This window comes from Rana temporaria, chromosome 2 (assembly GCF_905171775.1).
Source record: "Rana temporaria chromosome 2, aRanTem1.1, whole genome shotgun sequence".
In the NCBI taxonomy this organism is placed as follows: domain Eukaryota; kingdom Metazoa; phylum Chordata; class Amphibia; order Anura; family Ranidae; genus Rana; species Rana temporaria.
This window is the reverse complement of record NC_053490.1, coordinates 283,835,121-283,860,982: the sequence shown is the minus strand read 5'-3', so window position 1 is coordinate 283,860,982 and position 25,862 is coordinate 283,835,121. Positions and strand designations below refer to the sequence as shown.

At 42.1% G+C, this 25,862-nt stretch overlaps 1 protein-coding gene across 3 annotated transcripts in view; it reads left to right on the top strand.

The window, feature by feature from the left end:
• TMEM50A (transmembrane protein 50A) overlaps positions 1-17,216 on the top strand; it is a 29,943-nt gene extending 12,727 nt beyond the window's left edge. For all 3 annotated transcript variants that reach the window (XM_040337138.1, XM_040337139.1, XM_040337137.1), the window contains exons 3-7: positions 1,067-1,179; positions 9,557-9,624; positions 10,806-10,898; positions 14,910-14,970; positions 16,915-17,216. In XM_040337138.1, the coding sequence (XP_040193072.1) occupies positions 1,067-1,179; positions 9,557-9,624; positions 10,806-10,898; positions 14,910-14,970; positions 16,915-16,960 (381 nt within the window). In that variant the 3' untranslated portion in view covers positions 16,961-17,216. The remainder of the gene's footprint in view (positions 1-1,066; positions 1,180-9,556; positions 9,625-10,805; positions 10,899-14,909; positions 14,971-16,914) is intronic.
• Positions 17,217-25,862: the final 8,646 nt, after the last annotated feature.

The following is a 25,862-nucleotide window of genomic DNA, read 5'->3' as shown; positions in this document are numbered from 1 at the left end:
TTTCATTATAAAGGCTGTATACACATACCCTGCTGATCTTCGACAAAAACTAGGCCGGCCATAGATGGTTCGAATATCGACTGGTTCAGCAGGAATCGGTTCAGGCAATTAACTTGGGTACAAATAGCCTGCCAGATTCTCTTGTGAATATCGCTAGTGGCTGATATAGCTGCTAGCGATAATTTCTGTCTTCTCCCGGCGGGGGTGTGTGGGAGAAGACAGGGATTATCGCGAACGGCTTTAGGAGACAAAACAGTTGGCAGCAGACAACTGCTCGGCAGGAGGTATTCTCTTGCCAGTGCTGTTTGTGTTGATAGGGGAAACTTGCGAATTCCTATCCTGCAACCCGTGGTTGTAGGAAAAAAATCTGCACCGTGTATGGCCTACTCTAGACTCTGGGTTGGAGATTACTTCCCTCCCAAGGCATTTCAAAATATGCAAACTACGGAGCCTGATCCGTGAATATCAAAATCTGGAGAAAGCTGTAAAAAAACGTTTTCTCTACTCAAAACCAATACTCCAGAGTTCGGCACACATGCGAAAATTGTGTCCTTTTTCCAGCCATTTTCTCAGTGGCAGGACCTCGTACTGTCAGTGTGTACTTCCTTTTTCCTGCTGGTATTGTTCTCGTTGAAAGTACCAAGACCAAAGCCCACCCATTTGTGTTTCAACAGCGACTATTTATTCCCTTTTGTAACACTGATCCTCCATCTGGCCAATCATAAGTAAGTATGAGACCCATTTTCCCATTGTCCAAAAAGAGAAGACTCCCGATTGGCCGCAGAGGAGGGAGGAAACGAAAACCACACCGCCGTGGAGAGCAAGAACCTGCGGGTGATGGCAAACGGGAGTCCGCTGCCGAGCAGTGGAAAGTCGCCGCTGATGGGGAAAGTGCTCTTGACCGGCTGACCACGGGGGGGGGGGTGGGGTGGTGTTATACTGTTTCAAAATGTTGCGCGCTCCCAGCCGATAGGGTGATACGCAAATATCGTGGACCTTTCTTTTATGTACTGTATGTGCCAAAGTGATTATTTGTTTCGAAATAACTTTTTTTTTTTTCTCTCAGTTCTTCACAGGCTGGTGGATCATCATTGATGCTGCTGTTATCTATCCTTCTCAAGCACAGCTGAATCACTCTTATCATGCTTGTGGTGTTATAGCAACTGTGGCTTTTCTAATGTAAGTACATTATGAATGCAGTTGCCATTTCTGTAGTTCTAAAAGCTGAGAAAAAAAATTGTCAGCTTTTCAGTTGTCCACTTCTTTGCTTTATCGGAATGCAATGATTTGCAATTTTCATAAACATATTTTATTCACAATAGAAAACATATAAAATATTATAAAGTATAACTTTTTACTAAGAAAATTTTAAGCGATCTGGAGTCCTTGGGGCGAACCATGTCTGTGTGAAGCTGTAGGGGATTTGACAAACTTAATGTCCTCTGGGCGCTTCATTGTTTTTGCTCCTCTCTGGGTTTCTATCTCTCTATTCCCCCCCCCCCCTTTTCACTCTCTTTTTTATTTCCTCCTTTTCTGCCCTTTCTGCTGTGCCTTATATACAGGCAGTCCCCAAGTTACGAACACAATAAGGACAGTAGGTTCGTAAGTGGAATTTGTTCGTAAGACGGAACACTTCTTGTAAGAGTAACTTCCGCCTGTGCAGGGATGTGGGATGTTCCGGCTTCCGCCTGTGCAGGGATGTGGGATGTTCCGGCTTCCGCCTGTGCAGGGATGTGGGATGTTCCGGCTTCCGCCTGTGCAGGGATGTGGGATGTTCCGGCTTCCGCCTGTGCAGGGATGTGGGATGTTCCGGCTTCCGCCTGTGCAGGGATGTGGGATGTTCCGGCTTCCGCCTGTGCAGGGATGTGGGATGTTCCGGCTTCCGCCTGTGCAGGGATGTTCCGGCTTCCGCCTGTGCAGGGATGTTCCGGCTTCCGCCTGTGCAGGGATGTTCCGGCTTCCGCCTGTGCAGGGATGTGGGATGTTCTGGCTTCCGCCTGTGCAGGGATGTGGGATGTTCCGGCTTCCGCCTGTGCAGGGATGTTCCGGCTTCCGCCTGTGCAGGGATGTTCCGGCTTCCGCCTGTGCAGGGATGTTCCGGCTTCCGCCTGTGCAGGGATGTTCCGGCTTCCGCCTGTGCAGGGATGTGGGATGTTCTGGCTTCCGCCTGTGCAGGGATGTGGGATGTTCCGGCTTCCGCCTGTGCAGGGATGTTCCGGCTTCCGCCTGTGCAGGGATGTTCCGGCTTCCGCCTGTGCAGGGATGTTCCGGCTTCCGCCTGTGCAGGGATGTGGGATGTTCCGGCTTCCGCCTGTGCAGGGATGTGGGATGTTCCGGCTTCCGCCTGTGCAGGGATGTGGGATGTTCCGGCTTCCGCCTGTGCAGGGATGTGGGATGTTCCGGCTTCCGCCTGTGCAGGGATGTGGGATGTTCTGGCTTCCGCCTGTGCAGGGATGTGGGATGTTCCGGCTTCCGCCTGTGCAGGGATGTGGGATGTTCCGGCTTCCGCCTGTGCAGGGATGTGGGATGTTCTGGCTTCCGCCTGTGCAGGGATGTGGGATGTTCTGGCTTCCGCCTGTGCAGGGATGTGGGATGTTCCGGCTTCCGCCTGTGCAGGGATGTGGGATGTTCCGGCTTCCGCCTGTGCAGGGATGTGGGATGTTCCGGCTTCCGCCTGTGCAGGGATGTGGGATGTTCCGGCTTCCGCCTGTGCAGGGATGTGGGATGTTCCGGCTTCCGCCTGTGCAGGGATGTGGGATGTTCCGGCTTCCGCCTGTGCAGGGATGTGGGATGTTCCGGCTTCCGCCTGTGCAGGGATGTGGGATGTTCCGGCTTCCGCCTGTGCAGGGATGTGGGATGTTCCGGCTTCCGCCTGTGCAGGGATGTGGGATGTTCCGGCTTCCGCCTGTGCAGGGATGTGGGATGTTCCGGCTTCCGCCTGTGCAGGGATGTGGGATGTTCCGGCTTCCGCCTGTGCAGGGATGTGGGATGTTCCGGCTTCCGCCTGTGCAGGGATGTGGGATGTTCCGGCTTCCGCCTGTGCAGGGATGTGGGATGTTCCGGCTTCCGCCTGTGCAGGGATGTGGGATGTTCCGGCTTCCGCCTGTGCAGGGATGTGGGATGTGCCGGCTTCCGCCTGTGCAGGGATGTGGGATGTGCCGGCTTCCGCCTGTGCAGGGATGTGGGATGTTCCGGCTTCCGCCTGTGCAGGGATGTGGGATGTTCCGGCTTCCGCCTGTGCAGGGATGTGGGATGTTCCGGCTTCCGCCTGTGCAGGGATGTGGGATGTTCCGGCTTCCGCCTGTGCAGGGATGTGGGATGTTCCGGCTTCCGCCTGTGCAGGGATGTGGGATGTTCCGGCTTCCGCCTGTGCAGGGATGTGGGATGTTTTGGACTCTTCTGGCCATGCAGTACATGTAGTACTGCAGTGTAGAATGTGGCAAGATAGCTGCTCGGAGTTATCCAGGACCAGCGTGGAGCACAAGCAGCCGGCATTAAGTCCGTACGTAAGTAAGATTCGTTCGTAAGTCGGGGACTGCCTGTATGGGATTTCTCCCCTTTTTGATTTGTTTTATCACAGTTCAAAACACTCTTCTGATGAGAATTTAAAAGAATGAGTTGATTATCTCTAATATAATGCCAGTTGTGTAGAACTATTCCATGATATTTCATCCCACCTACACATTGGACAGAAATAGTTTGGGGCCATTCAGTGTATTCACTTTCTTTTGTTGTTACTTAAGACATGGACATGTGTACAGTGCCTTGGAAAAACCCCTTGAAAGTTTCCACATTTTGTCATCTTGCAACCAAAAACGTAAATGTATTTTATTAGGATTGTATGTAATAGGCCAACACAAAGTGGCACATAATTGTGAAGTAGAAGGAACATTTTAATTGAATTTTTTTTTTTTTTTTTTTTTTTTTTTACATATCTGAAAAGTGTGGCATGCATTTGTATTCAGCTCCCTTTAGACGCGGTTCACAGCAGGGGTCCGGTGCGTGCTGGTTCACCGTTTTCGGGTCCAAGTTCAGCTCGAATTTTGGGCTTAAATCGTACCTGAAACGCACCAAAAAAGCATGCGTTTTTCTGGCATACCGCACCAGACCCGCTGCAGAGATATGTGAACCAGCTCCGTAGAGAGCCAGTCACATTCTCCTGCTATGTGAATTGGATGCGGTTGAAACACACATTCAATTCGCATAGGCGTGCTACCCCTAACTAAAATCTAGTGGAACCATTTGCCTTCAGAAGTCACCTAATTAGTAAATAGTCCACCTGTGTGAAATTGTAATCTCGGTATAAATACAGCTGTTCTTTGAAGCCCTCAGAGGTTTGTTAGAGAACCTTAGTGAACAAACAGCATCATGGAACACATCAGACAGGTCAGGGATAAAGTTGTGGAGAAGTTTAAAGCAGGGATTGGTTATAAAAAAAAATCCCAAGTGTTGAATGTCCCTCAGAGCACTGTTCAATCCATCCGAAAATGAAAAGAGTATAGCACAACTGCAAACTTACCAAGACATGGCCATCCACATAAACTGACAGGCCGGGCAAGAAGAGCATTAATCGGAGAAGCAACAAAGAGGCCCATGGTAACTCTGGAGGAAATGCACAGATCCACGGATCAGGTGGGAGAATCTGTCCATAGAACAACTATCTTGCTTTTATGGAAGAGTGGCAGTTTGTGAGAAGCCATGTGTGGGACACAACAAACATGTGGAAGAAGGTGCTCTGGTCAGATGAGACCACACTTGAACTTTTTGACCTAAAAGAAAAACGCTATGTGTGGCGGAAAACTAACACTGCACATCACCCTGAACACACCATCCCCACTGTGAAACATGGAGGTGCCAACATCGTGTTGTGGGGATTCTTTTCTTCAGCAGGGACAGGGAAGTTGGTCAGAGTTGATGGGAAGATAGATGGAGCCAAATACAGGGCAATCTTAGAAGAAAACCTGTTAGAGTCGGCAAAAGACTTGAGACTGGGGCGGAGGTTCACCTTCCAGCAGGATAATGACCCTAAACATACAGCCAGAGCTACAATGGAATGGTTTAGATCAAAGCATATTCATGTGTTATGCCGTGTACACACCATCAGTTTATGTGATGGAAAAAAAACAATGTTTTAAGCGGGAGTTTTTTTTTTTAACATGAGATTGATGCTCATTTTGTCAAGGGGAATCGGCTAGTTTTTTTCAAATTGAAGCTTCCGGGTATGGTCTTTGGGACTGGGCATTCCTATTTGATTGACAGGCTTCCGACGGTCGCATACATCGCGTCACGAGTAGCCGAAAGAAGCCGAACGTCGGTGCGCACCGACGTTCGGCTACTTTCGGAAAATCGTGACGCGATGTATGCGACCGTCTGAAGCCTGTCAATCAAATAGGAATGCCCAGTCCCGCAGCCCATACCCGGAAGCAGCGGAGAAGATTGCTCTCTAAAACGGTAAGTACTGCTTCGATTTTAAAAAAACTAGCCGATTCCCCTTGACAAAATGAGCATCAATCTCATGTTAAAAATGTTGTTTTCGGGTGAACCTCCACTTTAAATCATGAAATAAAATGACGTTTTTGAAACTTCATTTTCAAAAACGACGTTGCCTACACACCGTCATTTCAAAATGCTCCAGCAAAGCGCGGTTACGTTCAGCACTCTTTTCCATTGAAGCTAGCTTCATAACTTGCTTCTGAGCATGCGCGGGTTTAAAAATGTTGTTTTAAACGTCGTTTTGCCCACACACTATCATTTTAATTGACACAAAAAACGACGTTTTGAAAAACGACATAAAAAATTGAAGCATGCTTCAATTTTTTTTGTCGTTTTTCACAAGACATAAAACAACGTTTTCCCCCACACACGGTCATTTTAATTGACGTTTTTCAAAACGTCGTTTTTTTTTCATCACATAAAGTGATGGTGTGTACGCGGCATTAGATTGGCCCGGATGGGGCCATGTTTAACCCTCCTCTTAAAACACTCTGTAAACATCTGGGAACTGAGGCGAACAGTTCTTGGAGTTTTAGGAGAGGGATGTTGTCCCATTCAACAATCCTGAGTAGTCCTTGTCGTATTGTATTGTTTCAAGATGCGCCAAATATTTTCAATTGGTGAAAGGTATGGACTACAGGCAGGCTAGTTAAGCACCCGGACTATTCTACTACAAAGCCATGCTGTTGCTATAGAGGCAAGGCCTTCCCTGAAAAAGACATTGTCTGGATGGGAGCATATGCTGCTCTAAACCATAACCTGGATATATCTTTAATCATTAATGGTGCCTTTCTAGGTGTGCAAGCTGCCCATTTCATACTCGCTAATGCACTCCCATACCATCAAATATGCAGACTTTTGAACTGAGCACTAATAACATGCCAGAAGGTTTCTCTCCGCTTTAGTCTGAAAGACGTGGCGGTGGCGCCCATGGTTGCCAAAAAAAATGTCAAATTTTGATTAGTCTGACTACAGAACGGTTTTCCAATTTGCAACAGACAATTTGAAATGAGCTTTGGCACAGAGAGGACAGTGGCATTTTTAGATCATGTTCAGAAACGGTCTCTTTCTTGCATGACAGAGCTTTACCTTTTTTGAATGGAACGGAGAACAGTGTTCAGACTCTTCCTGAGTCCATACAGAGAAGTCCATCACAGAATTATGCCTGTTTTTAATAAAGTGTTACTTGAAGACCAGGGCCATCCAATATTGCGGTTCAGCCTTGTACATTGAGTTTACAAATATATTTACCTACAAAAATGGTAATGTGTTCAATAATTTATTTTACCTGCTGTATCTGTTGAAAATCTAGTGGGGAACACCATTGTAATGTGTTTCTTGGTACATTTTTTGTTAATCTAACTTGTGTTAAAGCTGGACTCCAGGAAAACCACTAAATGTACCAATGAAAATTATTAGACTCGGATGTTTTGCTTTTTATTTCTCCTTTCACTATAACCAGGTAAACCCTAAAGTCACTACTGCCTTCTTTGTTTGATCGAGCCACTCGCTTCAACCAGAGCTGTTAGAGCTTTTCTGGATTTTTTGAAAACCTATAGACTTGACATGAAAACAGTCTGAGCCTCCCTTACTTTCCTTATAAAAAGGAATTTTCAACATTGCTTTGCCACTTTACAAAGATGTATTTGATTAGAGGCTGTCCATGAAAGTTCTATAAGAATTGGATGATGTGGTTGGATTTCTCATAAATTACTTGTTGCACTGGATGCCTAACTTGCGATCCTAGTCTTGCCTGATGGGGTGGGTGGGGTAAGATATTTTTCTTGTCAACTGCTAAAATGTTAAAAAAAAAAATTTACAAAAAAATATAAAAATACAGATGAAATGCATATACAGTGGATATACAAATTATACACACCCCTGTTAAAATGTCAGATTTCTGTGAAAAAATGAGACAGAGATAAATTTATTTTTTATTTTTTTCCACCTTTTTAATGTGACCTATAAACTGTACAACTCCAATTGAAAAACAAACTGAAATCTTTTAGTGGGGGGAAGTAAAACTAAAATCATGTGGTTGCATACGTGTGCACACCCTCTTATAACGGGGGATTTAGCCGTGTTCAGAATTAAGCAATCACATTCAAACTCATGTTAAATAGGAGTCAGTACACACCTGCCATCATTTTATAGTGCCTCTGATTAACCCTAAATAAAGTTTAGCTGTTCTAGTAGGTCTTTCTTGACATTTTTCATAGTTGCATCCTGCAGCAAAAGCCATGGTCCGCAGAAAGCTTCCAAAGCATCAAAGGGATCTCATTGTTAAAAGGTATTCGTCAAGATACAAAAGAATTTCCAAGGTATTAGATATACCATGGAACACAATGAAGACAGTCGTCATCAAGTGGAGAAAATATGGCACAACAGTACCAAGCATTGGACGTCCCTTCAAAATTGATGACAAGAAGAAAACTGGTCAGGGAAGCTGCCAAGAGCCCTACAGCAACATTAAAGGAGCTGCAGGAATATCTGCCAAGTACTGGCTGTGTGGTACATATGACAATCATCTCCCGTATTCTTCATGTTTGGGCTATGGGGTAAAGTGGCAAGACTGAAGCCTTTTCTTACCAAGAAAAAGATCCAAGCCCAGCTAAATTGAGCAATAACACATATGATGTCTCCTAAAAGCATGTGGGAAGATGTTATGGTCTGATGAAACCAACATTGGAACTTTTTGGCCATAATTCCAAAAGATATATGTTTGGTGCAAAAACACTGCACATCACCAACCCACAGTGAAGCATGGTGGTGGCAGCATCATGCTTTGGGGCTGTTTTTCTTCAGCTGGAACATGGGGCTTAGTCAAGGTAGAGGGAATTAGGAACCGTTCCAAATACCAGTCAATGTTTGCACAAAACCTTCAGGGCTTCTGCTAGAAAGCTGAACATGAAGAGGAACTTCGTCTTTCAGCATGAAAATGACCCAAAGCATACATCCAAATCAACAAAGGAATGGCTTCACCGGAAGGAGATTCAAGTTTTGGAATGGCCCAGGCCTGAATCTGATTAAAAATGTAGGGTGGTCTGAAGAGGGCTGTGCACAGGAGATACCCTTGCAATCTGACAGATTTGGAGTGTTTTTGAAAAGAAGAGTGGGAAAATATTGCCAAGTCAAGATGTGCCATGCTGATACACTCATACCCAAAAAGACTGAGTGCTGTAATAAAATCAAAAGGGTCTTTAATAAAGTATGTGTTAAGGGTGTGCACACTTATGCAACCATATTATTATTTTATTTTTATTTTTACTTCCCTCTACCTAAAAGATTTCAGTTTGTTCAACTGAGTTGTACAATTTATAGGTCACATTAAGACCCCTTTCACACTGGGGCGGTGTGGGCATTAGCGGTAAAGTGCCTCTAGTTTTAGCTATTACTGCTGTAATAGCCATGCTTTTCGACCGCTGGCGTTGCGTTTTTAACCCCCGCTAGCGGCTGAAGAAATGGGCTGATGCTGCTTGCAGGACTTTTTTTCCAATCATGTGCACCGCCCCAGTGTGAAAGCACATAGGCTTTCACACTGGAGTGGCTTTAGAGGCACTTTACAGGCGCTATTTTTAGCGCTAAAATGCCTGAGATTTATAAAGTTCTTCCTCACAGTACATCCCTCTCTTACAGGGTAGGGGACCTAATCTTTTACTGCAGTTTTACTTTGCTTACAGATCTCCACCCCACATCCACACTGTGACTGGACCGTGGACATGGACTGATGAACTCTTCTCTCGGTCACTTTGCGCTATCCTCCTATTGGCGTGCTTCATACACTGCAGCACACATAAATGGCTTCTTGTACTGTTTCTTCTTCTTCTTCCCATTCTCTGAGCTCTGCTGAGGCTGATACCATGTCAAATTCTTATGCTACATTAAATTTTACCATTTATAACTTCATGGAGTTCAGCTTTAAATAAAATGGGGCACTATTGCTGTTGTAACATGGCTATCAAGCAAGAGACTTTGTAGTTTACCTACTGAACATACATTTGATGGGCGTTATGACTACTCGTTTAAATGTACACTGTTAAATAGCAGTTTTTTTGTTTTGCAGGATTAATGCAGTGTCTAATGGCCAGGTTCGCGGTGAAAGCTACAGTGAGGGCTGTTTGGGACAAACAGGTAAATATTACTTTGGCGTAAGTATAAATCCAAAACCGTGTTGTTTTACAAAAAAGTGTTTAATAAAACTGGCATTGAGCAAAAATTTGCCAAATTCCGTTGCCTGAAATATTTAGCCTGGGTTCACACTTGTGCGGTGGAACACCGTGTATGATTCGCAAAGGAATTGCACCACATTCTTGTGCATATCACATGCGATGGTATGGTGCGATTTGAGCCATTCATTTTGTATGGATCAAATTGTATACATACCAAAATGGCGAAGGACCCTGTTTTTCTCTGCCACACCTGAATCGTATGACATGGGTGTTCACACCCATGCAATCTGATTCTGGCAATCGCACTGTGTTTTGAAAGCTGTTAAGGGGTGTCATTAATTTAACATTGACAACCTGATTGCATTGACGCCGTGCGATTTGCAATGCGATGCGGGAAACCTACAAAATTCGCTGAATTTCTTCATTGTTTCTTCATCATCAGTGTGAACCGAGGCTTAAAGCTAAAGTTTAGATATTAATTTTATTGAATAGTTGCATTGATCCAGCTTGGGCCAACATAAGTATGCATATGTCATACTTAACAATACCTGTGTGAGCTGCAAATCACTCTAGCAGTCAGTGCTACAAGGACAGTAGCAGTCTTACAGGTCCAGAGCCAACAGTTCCCCTTCTGCATAGTAATCACAGGGGATCGCTCGCTCAGCACTATGGCACAGGGCATCTTGTATTTGTGTCAATGGAAAAATAGGCGTTCTCTGATTGGACAAGGTGGAGAGGCAAGGAGGTGACATCACGATTTCCACTTCATCCAATCAGAGTATGTCTTGCATTCACAAAAAAAATGACCAGGTATTCTGTAAATGGCAGCAGTTCTAAACATGTGACCCCTTGTGGGGGTCACACTGGTCCCAGGGCACATGCTTAGCACTAGTCCCAGAAGACTGGTGCTATCGCTATATATAATAATCTGGAAATGCAGTGAAGTTGTTTGCCTGCTTGTAATTAACCAATTAATGAGCTACCGTACTACGTCATTTACTCCATCTTTGAGAACATGAACTTCATTTTAAATAATTTGGTTTTACGTATTTTCTGTTACTACCTGAAGTCCTGGGGTATTGTAACACTTGATTTTGCTCCCACTGGTATTTCACGGTGAACATATTTTAAATGTTTTTACAGGTGCCCGTATTTGGCTATTCATTGGTTTCATGTTGTCCTTTGGATCTCTGATAGCATCCATGTGGATATTATTTGGCGGTTATGTGGCAAAAGGTAGGATATATTTTGAATCTAAATGCGCTGTTTAAACTCTTAAACTTTTCTTTTTATTCATTAAGACCTTCAGGAAGAAGCAAAAAAAGCTGTTGGTCAACCGGGTATAACCTTTGACACTCCCATCATGATTCAGGGTGTCTTTTTATATATTGAGAAGTTTTACAATACACTAGTCTGTCTACTCCTACATCATGTGATCACTCTGGAAGGCATTCTGGCTCTAAACCTGCCAAGATGGAAATGTTATTTGACCTGATTAAACTTCTGGCAGACACCCTGTAGGCCTTTTCGAGATGAACTTTGATCTCTTATGTCAAGGACTGATTTACCACACTGCTTGATGGCCGCTGGCTTTAATGGCATAGCTGTTCAAGCCCAGGTTTTGAGAGACAGGGTTTGGTAATTTTGATAATTTTCACATTGTTGAAAGCTAGGAAGTTTACTTCCCACATGGTCTATGATCGCACACTGAAGGTTCACTTTGCTTGGTGTGAAGAACAAAAATTTCACCCCAGGAAATTCACCGTGGGAAGAATTCAAACCTTTCTGCAATCAGGTCTGGATCAGTATTTGACTTGGAGTACAAACAAGGCAAATTTCCACCTATGTGATCTTATTTCCAACCTGCTTGCCTCCTGTTCAACTCTCAACATTGGTTTCCTTTTTGCCATCACCTCTGCAAGGCCTAGAGCCTCCTTCCTTCCTATGGTAGTTTCAGCCTTTCAGGTCAACCAGGACATTCTTCTCTCTGTTCGGTTCCAGTTCATCAAAATGGAATTTCCCTTTACTGTCTGGGTGTAGTTTATGCTTTATGGGTTTACCTCTTACCCACCGCTTTACTTAGAAAGACTAACTCTTTTTGTTGTTCCTGATGGTCCCCGTAGTGCAAAACCAACTTTTCACTTCACCATCGCTGACAGGGGGAGATTTACTAAAACTGAAGAGGGCAAAATCTGGTACAGAGCTGCATAGTAACCTTTTAGCTTTCAGGTTTTATTGTCAAAATTTTATTGAACAAGCTGAAGTTAGAAGCTGATTGGCTACCATGCAGAGCTGCACCAGATTTGTAGTGCTCCAGTAGTAGTAAATCAACCCCCATTGTCTCACACAGATCATAATACATTCTTCTTATCCTTTAGACATCCCAATTTTTTTGCAAATCTTGTCTTTTAACCAGTTAAGGACCCAACCTGTTTTTCAGACTCAGTGTTTACAAGTTAAAAACATTTTTTTTTTCTAGAAAATTACTTGGAACCCCCAAACATTATATATATATATATATATATATATATATATATATATATATATATATATATATATATATATATATATATATATATATATATATATATATATATATATATATATATATATATATATATATAATCTCCTAGAGAATAAAATGGCGGTCATTGCAATACTTTTCACACCGTATTTGCACAGCGGTCACTTTTTTTTAATTAAAAAAATAAGACAACAGTAAAGTTGGTCCAATTTTTTTATATTGTGAAAGGTAATGTTACGCCGAGTAAATTGATATCCAACATGTCACGCTTCAAAATTTCCCCCGCTCGTGGAATGGCGTCAAACTAGAATTATTGCTCTCACTCTAACGATCGCTGAGATACCTCACGTGTGGTTTGAACACCGTTACATATGCATTCGCGTCTGCGCGTGAGCTCGGGGCGCTTTAAACATTTTTTTTTCCCTATTAATCTTACTTTATTGATTTAAAAAAATAAATAAAAATTGGATCACTTTTATTCCTATTACAAGGAATGTAAACATCCCTTGTAATAGAAAAAGCATGACAGGCCCTCTTAAATATGAGGTCTGGGGCCTTCTCCCACCACCGAAAACGGTAATCTCGCTGCGAATCTGCCACGTAGACCACCATTATCGTAAACGGGACCGCCCACTGAAAAGATGGATACCTCGGTTGTGGCAGCAGCTGCTGCCATTGCCTAGATGTCCATCTTTAAAATGCCGACGTATATATACAGTGACGGTCGTGAACTAGAGAGAAAACAGAATTTTTGTACTTGCTATGAAATCTGTTTCTTGAAGTTCATTAAGGGGCACGGATTCCACCCCTCTGTATTTGTCATCTACACCTAATACTGCCTTTCTCCAAAACTGAAGCATGATGAGAGTGGGAGTTATACCCAGTTGGCCTATAGTTTTTTTGCTTGCCAACGTCCAATGCCTCCTGAAAGTGGCAGTATACTACAAATATGTTTGAAATGCAAATCCCTTTTCATTTAGTGAAATGTTTTTTTTATTTTTTTAGTATTTACAAAACTCATATTGTTCTAAATAGGTTAAAATTTTCTCCCAGTTATCTGCTACTATTTGAAACACTTTGTAGCCTGCAATTTAAAGCGAAACTACAGAATTGCGAGCAGGCAGGCTCTTTATTGCATAAGTGACATGCAATGTCTCTTCTGCAATAGAATAAACCTACCTGCCTGTTCACAGTTTTCTGTTTAAATGTACACTAAGCTGTGCATGCAAGGAGAGGGATCTTGGACCGGTGAAGCCGAGGTAAGTATTGCAGAAGTTGAATCTGCTTTAACCTGTTAGACACTAGTCACACTTTTGTACATTGACACTGTTTTATGAGTGTCACTTTACATGGGCCAGTTAATTTTCTTTGAGGCCTCAACATGTGTCCACAGCCCAAAAACAAAATGTTTGATTTGCCTTTTTCCAACGTGTGTATTTACATCTTTGTGTGGTGGTGCACCGAAAAGTCCCATGTGGTGTTTACTGATTTAACATTCTTTGGGGACCAATTAAAATGAACAGGAAATGCAAAATGCACGTACAGCACATGTTGTAAATGCACACAGCAACTGCGTTGCTTTAACTGACAAAATTTACATCCTTTTTTCCCACAAATAGAGCTTTCTTTTGGTGGTATTTGATCACCTCTACGGTTTTTATTTTTTGCCCTATAAACAAAAATAGAGCGACAATTTTGAAAAAAAATCTATTTTTTACTTTTTGCTATAATAAATATCCCCCAAAAATATATTAAAAAAAAAAAAAAATGTTTTTCATCAGTTTAGGCCGATACGTATTCTTCTACATGTTTTTGGTAAAAAAAATCGCAATAAGCGTTTGGTTTGCGCTAAAGTTATAGCGTCTACAAAATTGGGGATAGTTTTATGGCATTTTTATTAATAATACATTTTTTACTAGTAATGGCGGCGATCAGCGATTTTTATAGTGACTGCGACATTATGGCGGACACTTTTGACACTATTTATTTTGGGACAATTGTCCTTTTTACAGCAAACCGTGCTATAAAAAAGCACTGATTACTGTGAAAATTACACTGGAAGTGAAGGGGTTAACCTGTAGGGGCTGCTAAAGCGGTTAAGTGTTCCTCAATGTGTGTTTCTTGCTGTAGGGGGCGTGGCTGTGCATGTGACGTCACTGATCGTCATTTCTTATGACAGGGAGCAGACGATCAGTGACAGGCTCACTAGGAAGCATGGGGAGAGGTTTGTTTACACTTGCCTCTCCCCGTTCTTCAGCTCTGTGACCCGATTGCGGGACACCGGCGCCAATCGGGTCTATGGGTCACACGGGCGTGGTCAGGGAGCACAGGACCGGGTCGTGAGCGCGCAGCTGACGGCGCGCTCGCGACCCACGGCTGGGCTTCTTAAAGAGGACGTACCTGTACGTCCATATGCCCAGTAGAAAAATCATACCTTGTTACAAGCCAGCTCCACTGGATTTCCAAGTGCCGCAGGCATTGCAGCAGCAGCTAGCAGTAATGAGTGAAACCTGTGACACCACACCCCTCTCACTCCATGCTCATTCACAAAAAAATGTTGCACACACAACATGCCTTTTTTATTATCTCTCTCCTATGTAGCTGGTGCAGAATTTATGATTTTTGGGCTTTAAAATCAAATGTTAAATGCAAAACTGTAAAGCCTCTCTGGGACTGCAAAGAATTTCTAAGCTATTTCAACATAATGATTGTGTTTTTCTTAGGTGTCACTGAAGTATATCCCGGTATTGCTGTGTTTTTTCAGAATACTTTTATTTTCTTTGGGTAAGTAAATATTGAAATATCATTCCTGTGTGTTTGTATTTAAGTTCTTTGGTCACAGTATAAAGGCTTTCATTCATCAGAACATCAGAATTGTAATTGCAATGCAAACAAGTTTTTTTTGACTTTCCAATATAAGCTTACCTGAGAAATCTCTTCTGCCTGTCTGCTGTCCATCTCTTTTCACAACTTCCTGGATTCCATGCACGCATTGCATCTTCTCCTCTGCTATTTACTTTTAATTTCTAAGCACTACATGTCCCATGGTACTTTGCTACCCACAAGCAGTGATTACTGTTCTGACTCCGTCTCCTGAAACTTCCTCCTCTCAGTACCTCTGCAGTTCAGATGGCAGGCTTTGTGAAATGTGTTTAACAGCGGTCCCTACTTACTGGGCATAGTGAATGTGGTACAGAATTTAAGAAATAATTTGAGGATCTTCAGAAAAGTAAATTTACAAATGTCAAGATCATTTATATTAAAGAGGCGATTAACAATTAACAATTAAAAGTCTGCACTTACAAAAACAGACACTCGCCTGTCCCAGAATACAGCTATGTGCTCAACCAAGGGGGGGCCAGGGAAGTCTTTGGTTTCCAGTGCCAGCATCTTAACTGTGGGCACCTGGCTGTGACGGCTTGTGGTTTCACAGTCGGCTGCCCACTGCGCATGGGCCAGCTGCGCTGCACATTGCGAACGGTCCTGCAGTCTTTTGGGACCTGTGACGTGTCCCAGAGGACTACGGGGATGAGGATTAAGCTTATGTGAGAGTGGGTAAAATCCAGATCTACCCCCCCCCCCCCCCAAATAAATAAATGATTGAAATACAATGTGGAAATATACAACTTTATATTTTGACCATAGATCTATTTATTAAGGCTGGGTTCACACTGGTGCATCTTTAGACATCGCATGTGATTCGCACCACACTGCTTTGCAGATCACATGCTATATATGTGCAATACAAATTAAGCCATAAATATTGTATGGATGAATTTACATTGCATTCAGACCAAAAGGGTGAAAGACCCTTTTTTTGTTCTGCACTGGAATAGGATTGCATGGGTGTTTACACCCATGCGATCCGATTCCTGCACCACTTTATAGTTTGCACTGCGATACGCGAACCGATCTGGGGGTGTCATTAACTTTCTATTGACGCCCACAGCCAAAGCCTTTGCTTTTCCCTGTTCATGCATTTGTGTCGACATTATTGCATGCAATATCCGTTGCAATGTCTGCTGAGGGTTTTCCTTTTGCTGAAATGTTTGCACATGTAAGGATATTCTAGGGGTGCAGTGTTCTAATTAGAACTCTAATGCCCTGTACACACGATAGGTTAGTCTGATGAAAACGTTCTGATGGATTTTTCCATCAGTTATCCGATGAAGCTGACTGATGGTCTGTCGCGCCTACACACCATCAGTTAAAAAAACGATCGTGTCAGAGCGCGGTGATGTAAAACACGACGACGTGCTGAAAAAAACGAAGTTCAATGCTTCCAAGCATGCGTCGACTTGATTCTGAGCATGCGTGGATTTTTAACCGATGGACGTACCTACAAACAATCGTTTTTTTTTTTTTTTCTATCGGTTAGGTATCCATCGGTTAAATTTTAAAACAAGATTGAATTTTTTTAACCAATGGATAAATAACCGATGGGGCCCACACACGATGGGTTTGGTCTGATGAAAACGGTCCATCAGACTGTCTCATCGGTTTGACCGATCGTGTGTACGCAGCATTAGACTGACCATGTGATTATATTATATGCAGTCTCTTTTTCACTTGGCCATTGATGTGGAAACATTTGAACAAAAGTTGGTCACCATCCTTGCAATGTATCAAGTTGACCTGGAGGAAGATGATATTTTTGTCCTAGTATTCATATATTGAATTTACATGTATGAAGTTTGGAATTCTTATGCGTTCTTTTTCAATTTACAGGGGGCTTGTGTTCAAATTTGGTCGGACTGAAGATTTATGGCAATAGACTTTACCAGCATATCTGGTTTCCATGCATCTTTTCTAATACACATTCCTAGTAATAACATGTAAGACTTTTTCAACTCCGATCTTTGATATTCATGGACCTTGAAACATGTTACCAAAAAAAAAAAAAAATAGAGAAAGTGACAGACTATTGCACTTTGTGTTAAAAAAATAAATAAAAATGTTTTCTTGTTTCTATGTGTGAATTTTGTAAGGAAAATAATGAAATGTTTATTAAAATCATATACCTGAAGTAACATGTTTTTTATTTGTGTTTTTTAATCATTTTACAAGTTTTATATAAGTTAGTATATATAAGTTTGCTCTTCTACTTTAAGCTTATCTTTTAGAACAAGGGTGTCGAATCTGCGGCACATATGGCCCACGACAGTTATGAATGCAGCCCAACACAAAATCGTAAACTTAAAAATGTTTATTTTTTTTTTTATTCATTTTTTTTTTTTGTAAAAGTGCATGCACACCTAGTGAACACATGCAGCTGAAGAAACATTTGTCAATGTCTTTTTGCTGGAATTTTTATAGGTTTTATCTTCCCAAAGAAAAAGATCCTTCTCTTCACAATCACACTGTGAGCAACTGTTTTCAAACAAAGGGCAAAATTAGAACCAAAATATCCAATGAACACCTTGAGAATTGATTGGGAATTGTTACTACATTTAACCAGATATTGATGTGTTAGTTTATCACAAAACTGTGTCAAATATGGCACTTGTTTTTATGTTGCCCTCATTTGTACTTTTATAATAAAAAAAAAAGGATTACAACAAAATTAAAGCGGGAGTACACCCTAAAAAAAATTTAAGATTAGAATGATGCTCATTTTGTCAAGGGGAATCGGGTATTTGTTTTAAAAACGAAGCAGTACTTACCGCTTTAGAGAGCGATCTTCTCCACCGCTTCTGGGTATGGTCTTCGGGACTGGGCGTTCCTATTTTGATTGACAGGCTTCCGACGTTCACATACATCGCGTCACGAGTAGCCGAAAGAAGCCGAACGTCGGTGCGGCTCTATACGGCGCCTGCGCACCGACGTTCGGTTACTTTTGGAAAATCGTGACGCGATAGATGCGACCGTCGGAAGCCTGTCGGAAGACTGTCAATCAAGAAGGAACGCCCAGTCCCGCAGCCCATACTCGGAAGCGGCGGAGAAGATGTATCTCTAGGACGGTAAGTACTGCTTCGATTTAAAAAAAACACCCGATTCCCCTTGACAAAATGAGCATGAATCTAATCTTAAAAATTGTCATTTCCGGGTGAACCTCCACTTTAAGTTTTATTACTTGGGTACATTATCTATATCTACATTATCACCGCTCATTAACTTGTGGTCTATTTGACTTTTTCTGCTCATCAGCTATTGTTGGTGTATTTTATGTGTAGCCGAAAACCATTCCTCTTCCAATGTGGCCCAGGAAGGTCAAAATGTTGGACACCCCTGTTTTAGAGTATGTGTAAACAGATGTTTGTATTCTGTTGCATAGAGCAGATATAAAGACTGCAGATTTAATGCCCGATCGAAGCATCATGTGTTTGTTATATTTGCTGCACAGCAGGTAAATAATTTTTATTTTTTACTACTATATGTGTGCGCATAGTAAAGGCTCCCCTATGTCAGCAGCCTACTTGAGAGCTAATCCACTGCTGTTGGACAGCTCAGAGGTCAAACAACCCCCTGCACAATCACAGTGCTCCAATCAACATCAGTCATGAGCCAATGGCTCCTACTGCTGTGTGAGCCAATGAGAAGAGAGTGACCAGGGAGACCTGCTGCTCTCATGCACATCTTTGGATTGAGATGTGAGGGGAAGGGGGCTACACCCAGAATTTTTTTTTTTTTTTTTTTTTTACCTTAACTGCATAGAATGCAGTTTTTTAGAAGCACAACTTCTGCAGACAAGCTGTGCAGCTTTTGCCAGTTCCTTTATAAGTCTGTTGAAAGCTGCAGAGCTTGTTATGAACTATGAGAGCGCTCATCAGCGTCCTTGCAGTTCATTCAGAACTACAAGCCATCAGTTGACTACTTGTAATCACAGGAAACTGAATGAATTATGCAGCTGCATGGGTGGAGCCCAGCGCAGCCACAGTCTTTTATAAAAGTAAGAGCGGGTATGGGGAGAAGATTCCTCACTGAGGGGGGATCAGGGGAACTTGCCGCAGAAGCTGGAACATGTACATGTTTCATCCTAATCCTCCATTATAGCCAGAGTTATGAAAATTAGGTACACTTGGAGAACCTGCTTTTTTAAAAAGACAGCCAGACCTAACTGTAATAGTCCAAATGCTTTGCGACAGTCCATTATGACTGGCATTCAGGCTGCCTGAATAGATGTAGTTATCTGGTTTGGAATGTGTCAAACAAAATCTTTTAACGCACATCTTTTAGAATATCAATTGTCAATTTATGACAGGCTATAGCTTATCTAAATGTAATGCTGACTTCTGCAGACTTAAAACTAACTTGTGTCTCAGGCTGGCAGATTTAAACAGAATAATGGTACCCCGGTGTTCCTGACGCAGTTTTGAGGGTGCCCAGACCACAGTACTGTCACAAGTTGTACTTTAAAATGTAATGTCCTGCCAGGCATTCCGAGATGCCTGCTATTAATTATATTAATCAGAAAAGAATCCTCTGTGCCTCCTGATTTAGTTTCGCTTTTTTTTACTGTTACTTGACTTTCCCTTGCTTCATCCCTAGTCCCTGCCAACTGTAATTTCACTGTGTATTGAGACCGCCTCAAAGGCCAGTGAGGTATACTGTGGTGGAAAATCATAGATCTTAAGACTCTCACACACGATCAACTTCCATCAGACCTTTCCTTGGAATTTGCTCCGAATGGGTGTTGGCCGTGAACTTGGTATGCATACACACGGCAGGACTTTTTCAGCCAACTTTTACCAAATCACATGGTTTTTCAGCTCTTTACCGCCACTCTTTGGACAACTTCTGCTATTGTTGTCTGATCTTTAACATTGGTTTTGAGCATGCGTGTTTATACTATGGACTTGTGTACACACGATCGGATTATGCTCCATCGGGCATTTGTTGTCAAAGTTTGAGAGCATTCACAGTGCGCATTTGTCCGATGGAGCATACACACGGTCGGATCGCAACATTGTTGTCAAAAAGTCTGATTGTGTGTATGGGCCTCTAGTGTTGCTAAACCTACAACAGTAAAATCAGTCTGTATATACAGTAAAGCATGCTTGTTAATCCTCTACATTGTGTAAAAAGGCTGTTTGATCCTGTATGCATAGATCCTCTTCCACTCACTCCAAAACATGTCCGGATAAGACAGAGTTAACTGGAGAGCATTACATGTAGAGCATTTTTTTTACAAAGTCTAGACAAGTTTAGAAGAGTTTTTTGTTTTTTCTGCCAGTAAGCTCAAGTCATAAACAAGAACCACAAGTTTTTTTCCTGCCTCTAAAATTTGAGCTCAAAATATGCCTGTAATTGTCCTAATGTGCATGGACACAGAATAACATTGAGTAGCTTCTACAGACCGAACACAAAACTCCTGTAGAAGCAAGGTTTTTTTTAAGTCAGTGTGCATGGAGCCTTATGCCGCGTACACATGATTGGAATTTCCGTTGAAAAAAAACCTTGGATGGTTTTTCCGACGGAATTTCGCTCAAGCTTGGCTCTGAACTTTCGACCGCCAAGAACGCGGTGACGTACCACACTACGAGGAGCTGAGAAAAAGAAGTTCAGTGCTTCCGAGCATGCGTAGGAATTTTGCGATTCAGAATTGCTACAGACGATCGGAATTTCCGATAGGAACTTTTTCGGTCGGAAAAATAGAGAACCTGCTCTCAATCTTTGTCGGCAGAAATTCCGACAGCAAAAGTCCGATGGAGCATACACACGGTTGGAAATTTCCGACCAAAAGCTCACATCGGACTTTTCTTGTTGGAATTGCCGATTGTGTGTATTGGGGTTTGTGAGGGAGTTACATGTATGGCAGCTGATTTCTGGAAATCAATAAAAAAATAAAAATGAACGGTTGACGTGGGTTTTAAGTTCCGGCATGATGTTGGGGGGGGGGGGGTGTATGGGTGAGGTGAAGGAGAAAATCATGTGCATAAGCAGATATCTTGTGTTGTTTATCTCCAATATGCAGGCCTTGGATGTTTGGGTTATCTCTCACTCTGGAAAATAAGGGTTTCAATTTCAGGAATAAAATGAATAAGAAAAGGCACATCCCTGCTGGGTTCCATTTGCGAAATTATTAGCCTCTTTTTCTTTTCTTTTTTTTTTTAACAGCCTGCCTTTTGTGAAAAAGTAACCCTCTGATGACAGGGTCATTTTAAGTTAGTTGAAACTATTTCAGGTATTCCATCCACTCCTATATAAATGTTGTGTTAGCATCAAGCATGCCTCTATCTCACAACTGGATCTGACCACCAAGACCTCTTTCCGCAGACATGCATGTCAAAAATGCATGTTTGTTCCTACAGGGGAGAAAGAGGTAACACTCAGGGAAAAACAATAGGTGGCAGTAATGGTATGCACAGCAGAGTCACACATTTCTACATTCTATTTTCAGCTTTCCATTTGGTTGAATAGTGATAAGGAATAGGTTGTTATACGATACTGCAGTCTATTTACTTATTTTCCTCCTTCTTACTGTATTTGAATGTAATTTGTATTACAGATGGTATGATACATTTTGCCAGTTTGCCTAGCAAAGGTATTTTCCTCTATGAAATACTGTATCACTAGTGTTCTAGGGCTACATCCAATGGCATTTCAGTGTCACCACATATAGTCTGAGGCTTGTTTGCCTATTCTGTAATTCTACCCTTCATGCATAATATAGACAGGTGCATCTATCAGCTGGCTGGCATTACTACAAGAAGCTTCTGGTCTCTAAAGTAGGACTCTAGATTTGCTAAGATAAAACAATAAAAATCCCATTACATATCTTTACTTGGTTCAGCTTGTGTATAGGTTGTATCAGTGCGCTTTCTGAAAATAACAAGTGTGAGTGATGGTCTGACTATTATAATAATGATTTACTTCCATAAGATCCATCGCAACAGCTTAAAAAAATGTATGTAGAGGATTGTACGACATCAAGAGTAACATAAAATACATATCTGCGTGAAAACGTAATGTTTAACAAATGTCATGGTATATATGCTCTGCAACGAGTTAAAGAAATGATTGATTCTCCATAGGGGACTGCACTATCTTCTGGGAATTCTATTCTAGTATTTTTCTGCTCTTTCTTTGTTTCTTACCTCTATTGCTTCTTGCTGTTCTCACGCCTCACTGCTGGCCTCCTCTTCCTCCCTTTTCTATGTTGCTTTTTTATGATAGTAATCCATATTTGGTACTAAAGAAATAACCTAGCTCTCCAACATAATATGAGTTTAGACCCAGTGGGCCAGATCCACAGAAGAATTACGCCGGCGTATCTATTGATACACCGCGTAATTTCAAAGTTCCCACGTCGTATCTTTGTTTTGTATCTACAAAACAAGATACGACTGCATCTGGGCTCGATCCGACAGGCGTACGTCTTAGTACGCCGTCAGATCGTAGGTGCATTTTTCCGCCGGCCTCTAGGTGGTGTTTCCGTCAAATTCCGCGTCGAGTATGCAAATTAGCTAGATACGGCGATACACGAACGTACGTCCGGCCGGCGCTTTTTTTTACGTCGTTTGCGTTCGTCTTTTTCCGGCGTATAGTTACCACTGCTATAATGAGGCGTACTCAATGTTAAGTATGGCCGTCGTTCCCGCGTCGAATTTTGAATTTTTTACGTCGTTTGCGTAAGTCGTTCGCGAATAGTGATTTGCGTAGAATGACGTCACCGTCATAAGCATTGGCTTGTTAATTTTGAGCATGCGCACTGGGATACCCCCATGGACGGCGCATGCGCAGTTGAAAAAAAACGTAATTTACGTTGGGTCAAGACGTATTTACATAAAACACGCTCCCATCACATCCATTTGAATTGCGCGCCCTTACGCCGCCAAAGATACACTACGCCGCCGTAACTTACGGTGCGCATTCTTTGAGGATTCCAAAAAAAAAGTAAGTTACGGCGGCGTAGTGTATCTTTGATGCGCTACGCCCGACAGCAATATGCGCCGATGTACGTGGATCTTCCCCCAGTAGGTTTTTAGCAAACACTACCGATGAGGTGGTTGGTGATTAGTTGGTACTATTCTACCAGATATACAGTATGTTACAAAAGTGAGTACACCCCTCACATTTTTGTAAATATTTTATTCTATCTTTTCATGTGTCAACACTGAAGAAGTGACACTTTGCTACAATGTAAAATAGCGAACAGCTTGTATAACAGTGTAAATTTGCAGTCCCCTCAATATAACTCGACACGCAGCCATTAATGTCTAAACCGCTGGCAACAAAAGTGAGTACACCCCTAAGTTAAAATGTCTAAATTGGGCCCAAAGTGTAAATTTTTTGTGTGGCCACCATTGTTTTCCAGCACTGCCTTAACCCTCATGGGCATGGAGTTTACCAGAGCTTCACAGGTTGCCACTGGAGTCTTCTTCCCCTCCTCCATGCCCACATCACAGAGCTGTTGGATGTTAGAGACCTTGCACTCTTTCCATTTGAGGATGCCCCACAGATGCTCAATAGGGTTTAGGTCTAGAGACATGCTTGGCCAGTCCATCAACTTTACCCGCAGCTTCTTTAGCAAGGCAGTGGTCATCTTGGAGGTGTGTTTGGGGTCATTATTATGTTGGAATACTGAACCGCGGCCCGGTCTCTGAAGGGAGGGGATCATGCTCTGCTTCAGTATGTCACAGTACATGTTGGCATTCATGGTACAATGAACTGTAGCTCCCCAGTGTCAGCAGTATTCATGCAGCCCCAGACCATGTACTCCTCACCTGGTTGGCGCCACACACGCTTGACATCATCTGAACTAAATACGTTTATCTTGGTCTTAGACCACAGGACATGGTTCTAGTAATCTATGTCCTGAAGCCCTGTACACACGATCGGATATCTGATGGAATCTAATCCGATGGATTTTTTTGTCGGATATCCGATGAAGCTGACTTTCATCAGTCTTGCCTACACACCATCAGTCAAAAATCCAACCGTGCCAAAACGCGGTGACATAAAACACTACGACGTGCTGAGAAAAATGAAGTTCAATGCTTCCGAGCATGCGCTGACTTGATTCTGAGCATGCGTGGATTTTTGACAGATGGACTTCCACACAGACGATCGTTTTTTTTTATCCATAGGAAAAGTTAAAAACATGTTCTATTTTTTTTCACCAATGGAAAACAAACCGATGGGGCCCACACACGATCGGTTTGTCCAATGAAAACAGTCCATCGGTCTGTTTTCATCGGATAAACTGATCGTTTGTACAGGGCTTTAGTCTGATTGTCTTCAGCAAACTGTTTGAGGGCTTTCTTGTGCATCATCTTTCAATTTCATGCAGTTTGCAGCGTATGGTCTGAGCACTGACAGGCTAACCCCCCACCCCTTCAACCTCTGCAGTAATGCTGGCAGCACATATATGTTTAGTTCCCAAAGACAACCTCTGGCTATAACGCTGAGCATGTGCACTCAACTTTGGCCGACCATTGCAAAGCCTGTTCTGAGTAAGAATTGTCCTGCTAAACCACTGTATGGTCTTGGCCACCATGCTGCAGCTCAGTTTCAGGGCCTTGGCAATCTTTTTATAGCCTAGGCCTTCTTTATATAAAGCAATAATTCATTTTTTCAGATCCTCAGAGAGTTCTTTGCCATGAGGTGCCATGTTGAACTTTCAGTGACCAGTATGAGAGAGCGAGAGTGATAACACCAAATTCAACACATCGAGTCCCCATTCACACCTGAGCGAAAATGGCTAATTGGGCCCTATTTGGACATTGTACGCACTTTTGTTGCCTGCAGTTTAGACATTAATGGCTGTGTGTTAAGTTATTTTGAGGGGGCAGAAAATTTACACTGTTATACAAGCTTTACACTCACTACATTATATTGTAGCAAAGTGTAATTTCTTCAGTGTTGTCACATGAAAAGATATAATAAAATATTTACAAAAATGTAAGGGGTGTACACGCCATTGTGAGATACTGTATATCCGGTGGAATAGTACTAACTAATCACCAACCACCTCATCTGTAGTGTTTGTTAAAAACCTACTGTGTCAAAGCTCATACGTTGGAGCGCTAGGTTTTTTATTAGGTACCAAATATGGACTACTATCATAAAAAAGCAACATAGAAAAGGGAGGAAGAGGAGGCCAGCAGTAAGGCGTGAGAACAGCAAGAAGGAATAGAGGTAAGAAATAAAGAAAAAGCAGAAAAAGACCAGAATTAAATAATATGTATATAAATAAATAAATATATATATATATATATATATATATATATATATATATATATATATATATATATATATAGGTTTTGGTTGATTTCTTTGTGGAATTATATGATACCAAATATGCACATCATTTAATATTTCTGTAAATTGTTCAATGTGACACCTCATGGATGTGTTCTCTATGTAACTTATACACACATGTACCATTATTTTGGTCTACTTCCTGATTGTCTAGCTATCTGTTCTTTGTAAATGTAATAAACAAATTTACCAAGAAAATGTTTTATTGGACTCTAATGGAATTCAGTGAAGAAATAAAAAAGCTGGGGGGAGTAAAAAAAAAAAAAGGGGGGGTCCTTTATCTGGATTCTGACAGCTATGTATAGGTGACTTAAATATGTAAATTCAGTCTTCTGGTTATGTTGGAATTTTTAAGTAGAGGGGTGGGAGGTATCCATTTTTAAAATCAATGGGTACTCTGAAGACTGTTTAAATTCTAACCAGTGAAACCACGTAATCCTAAATTTCTCCAATCTGCCTTGAGTGAGCATAAA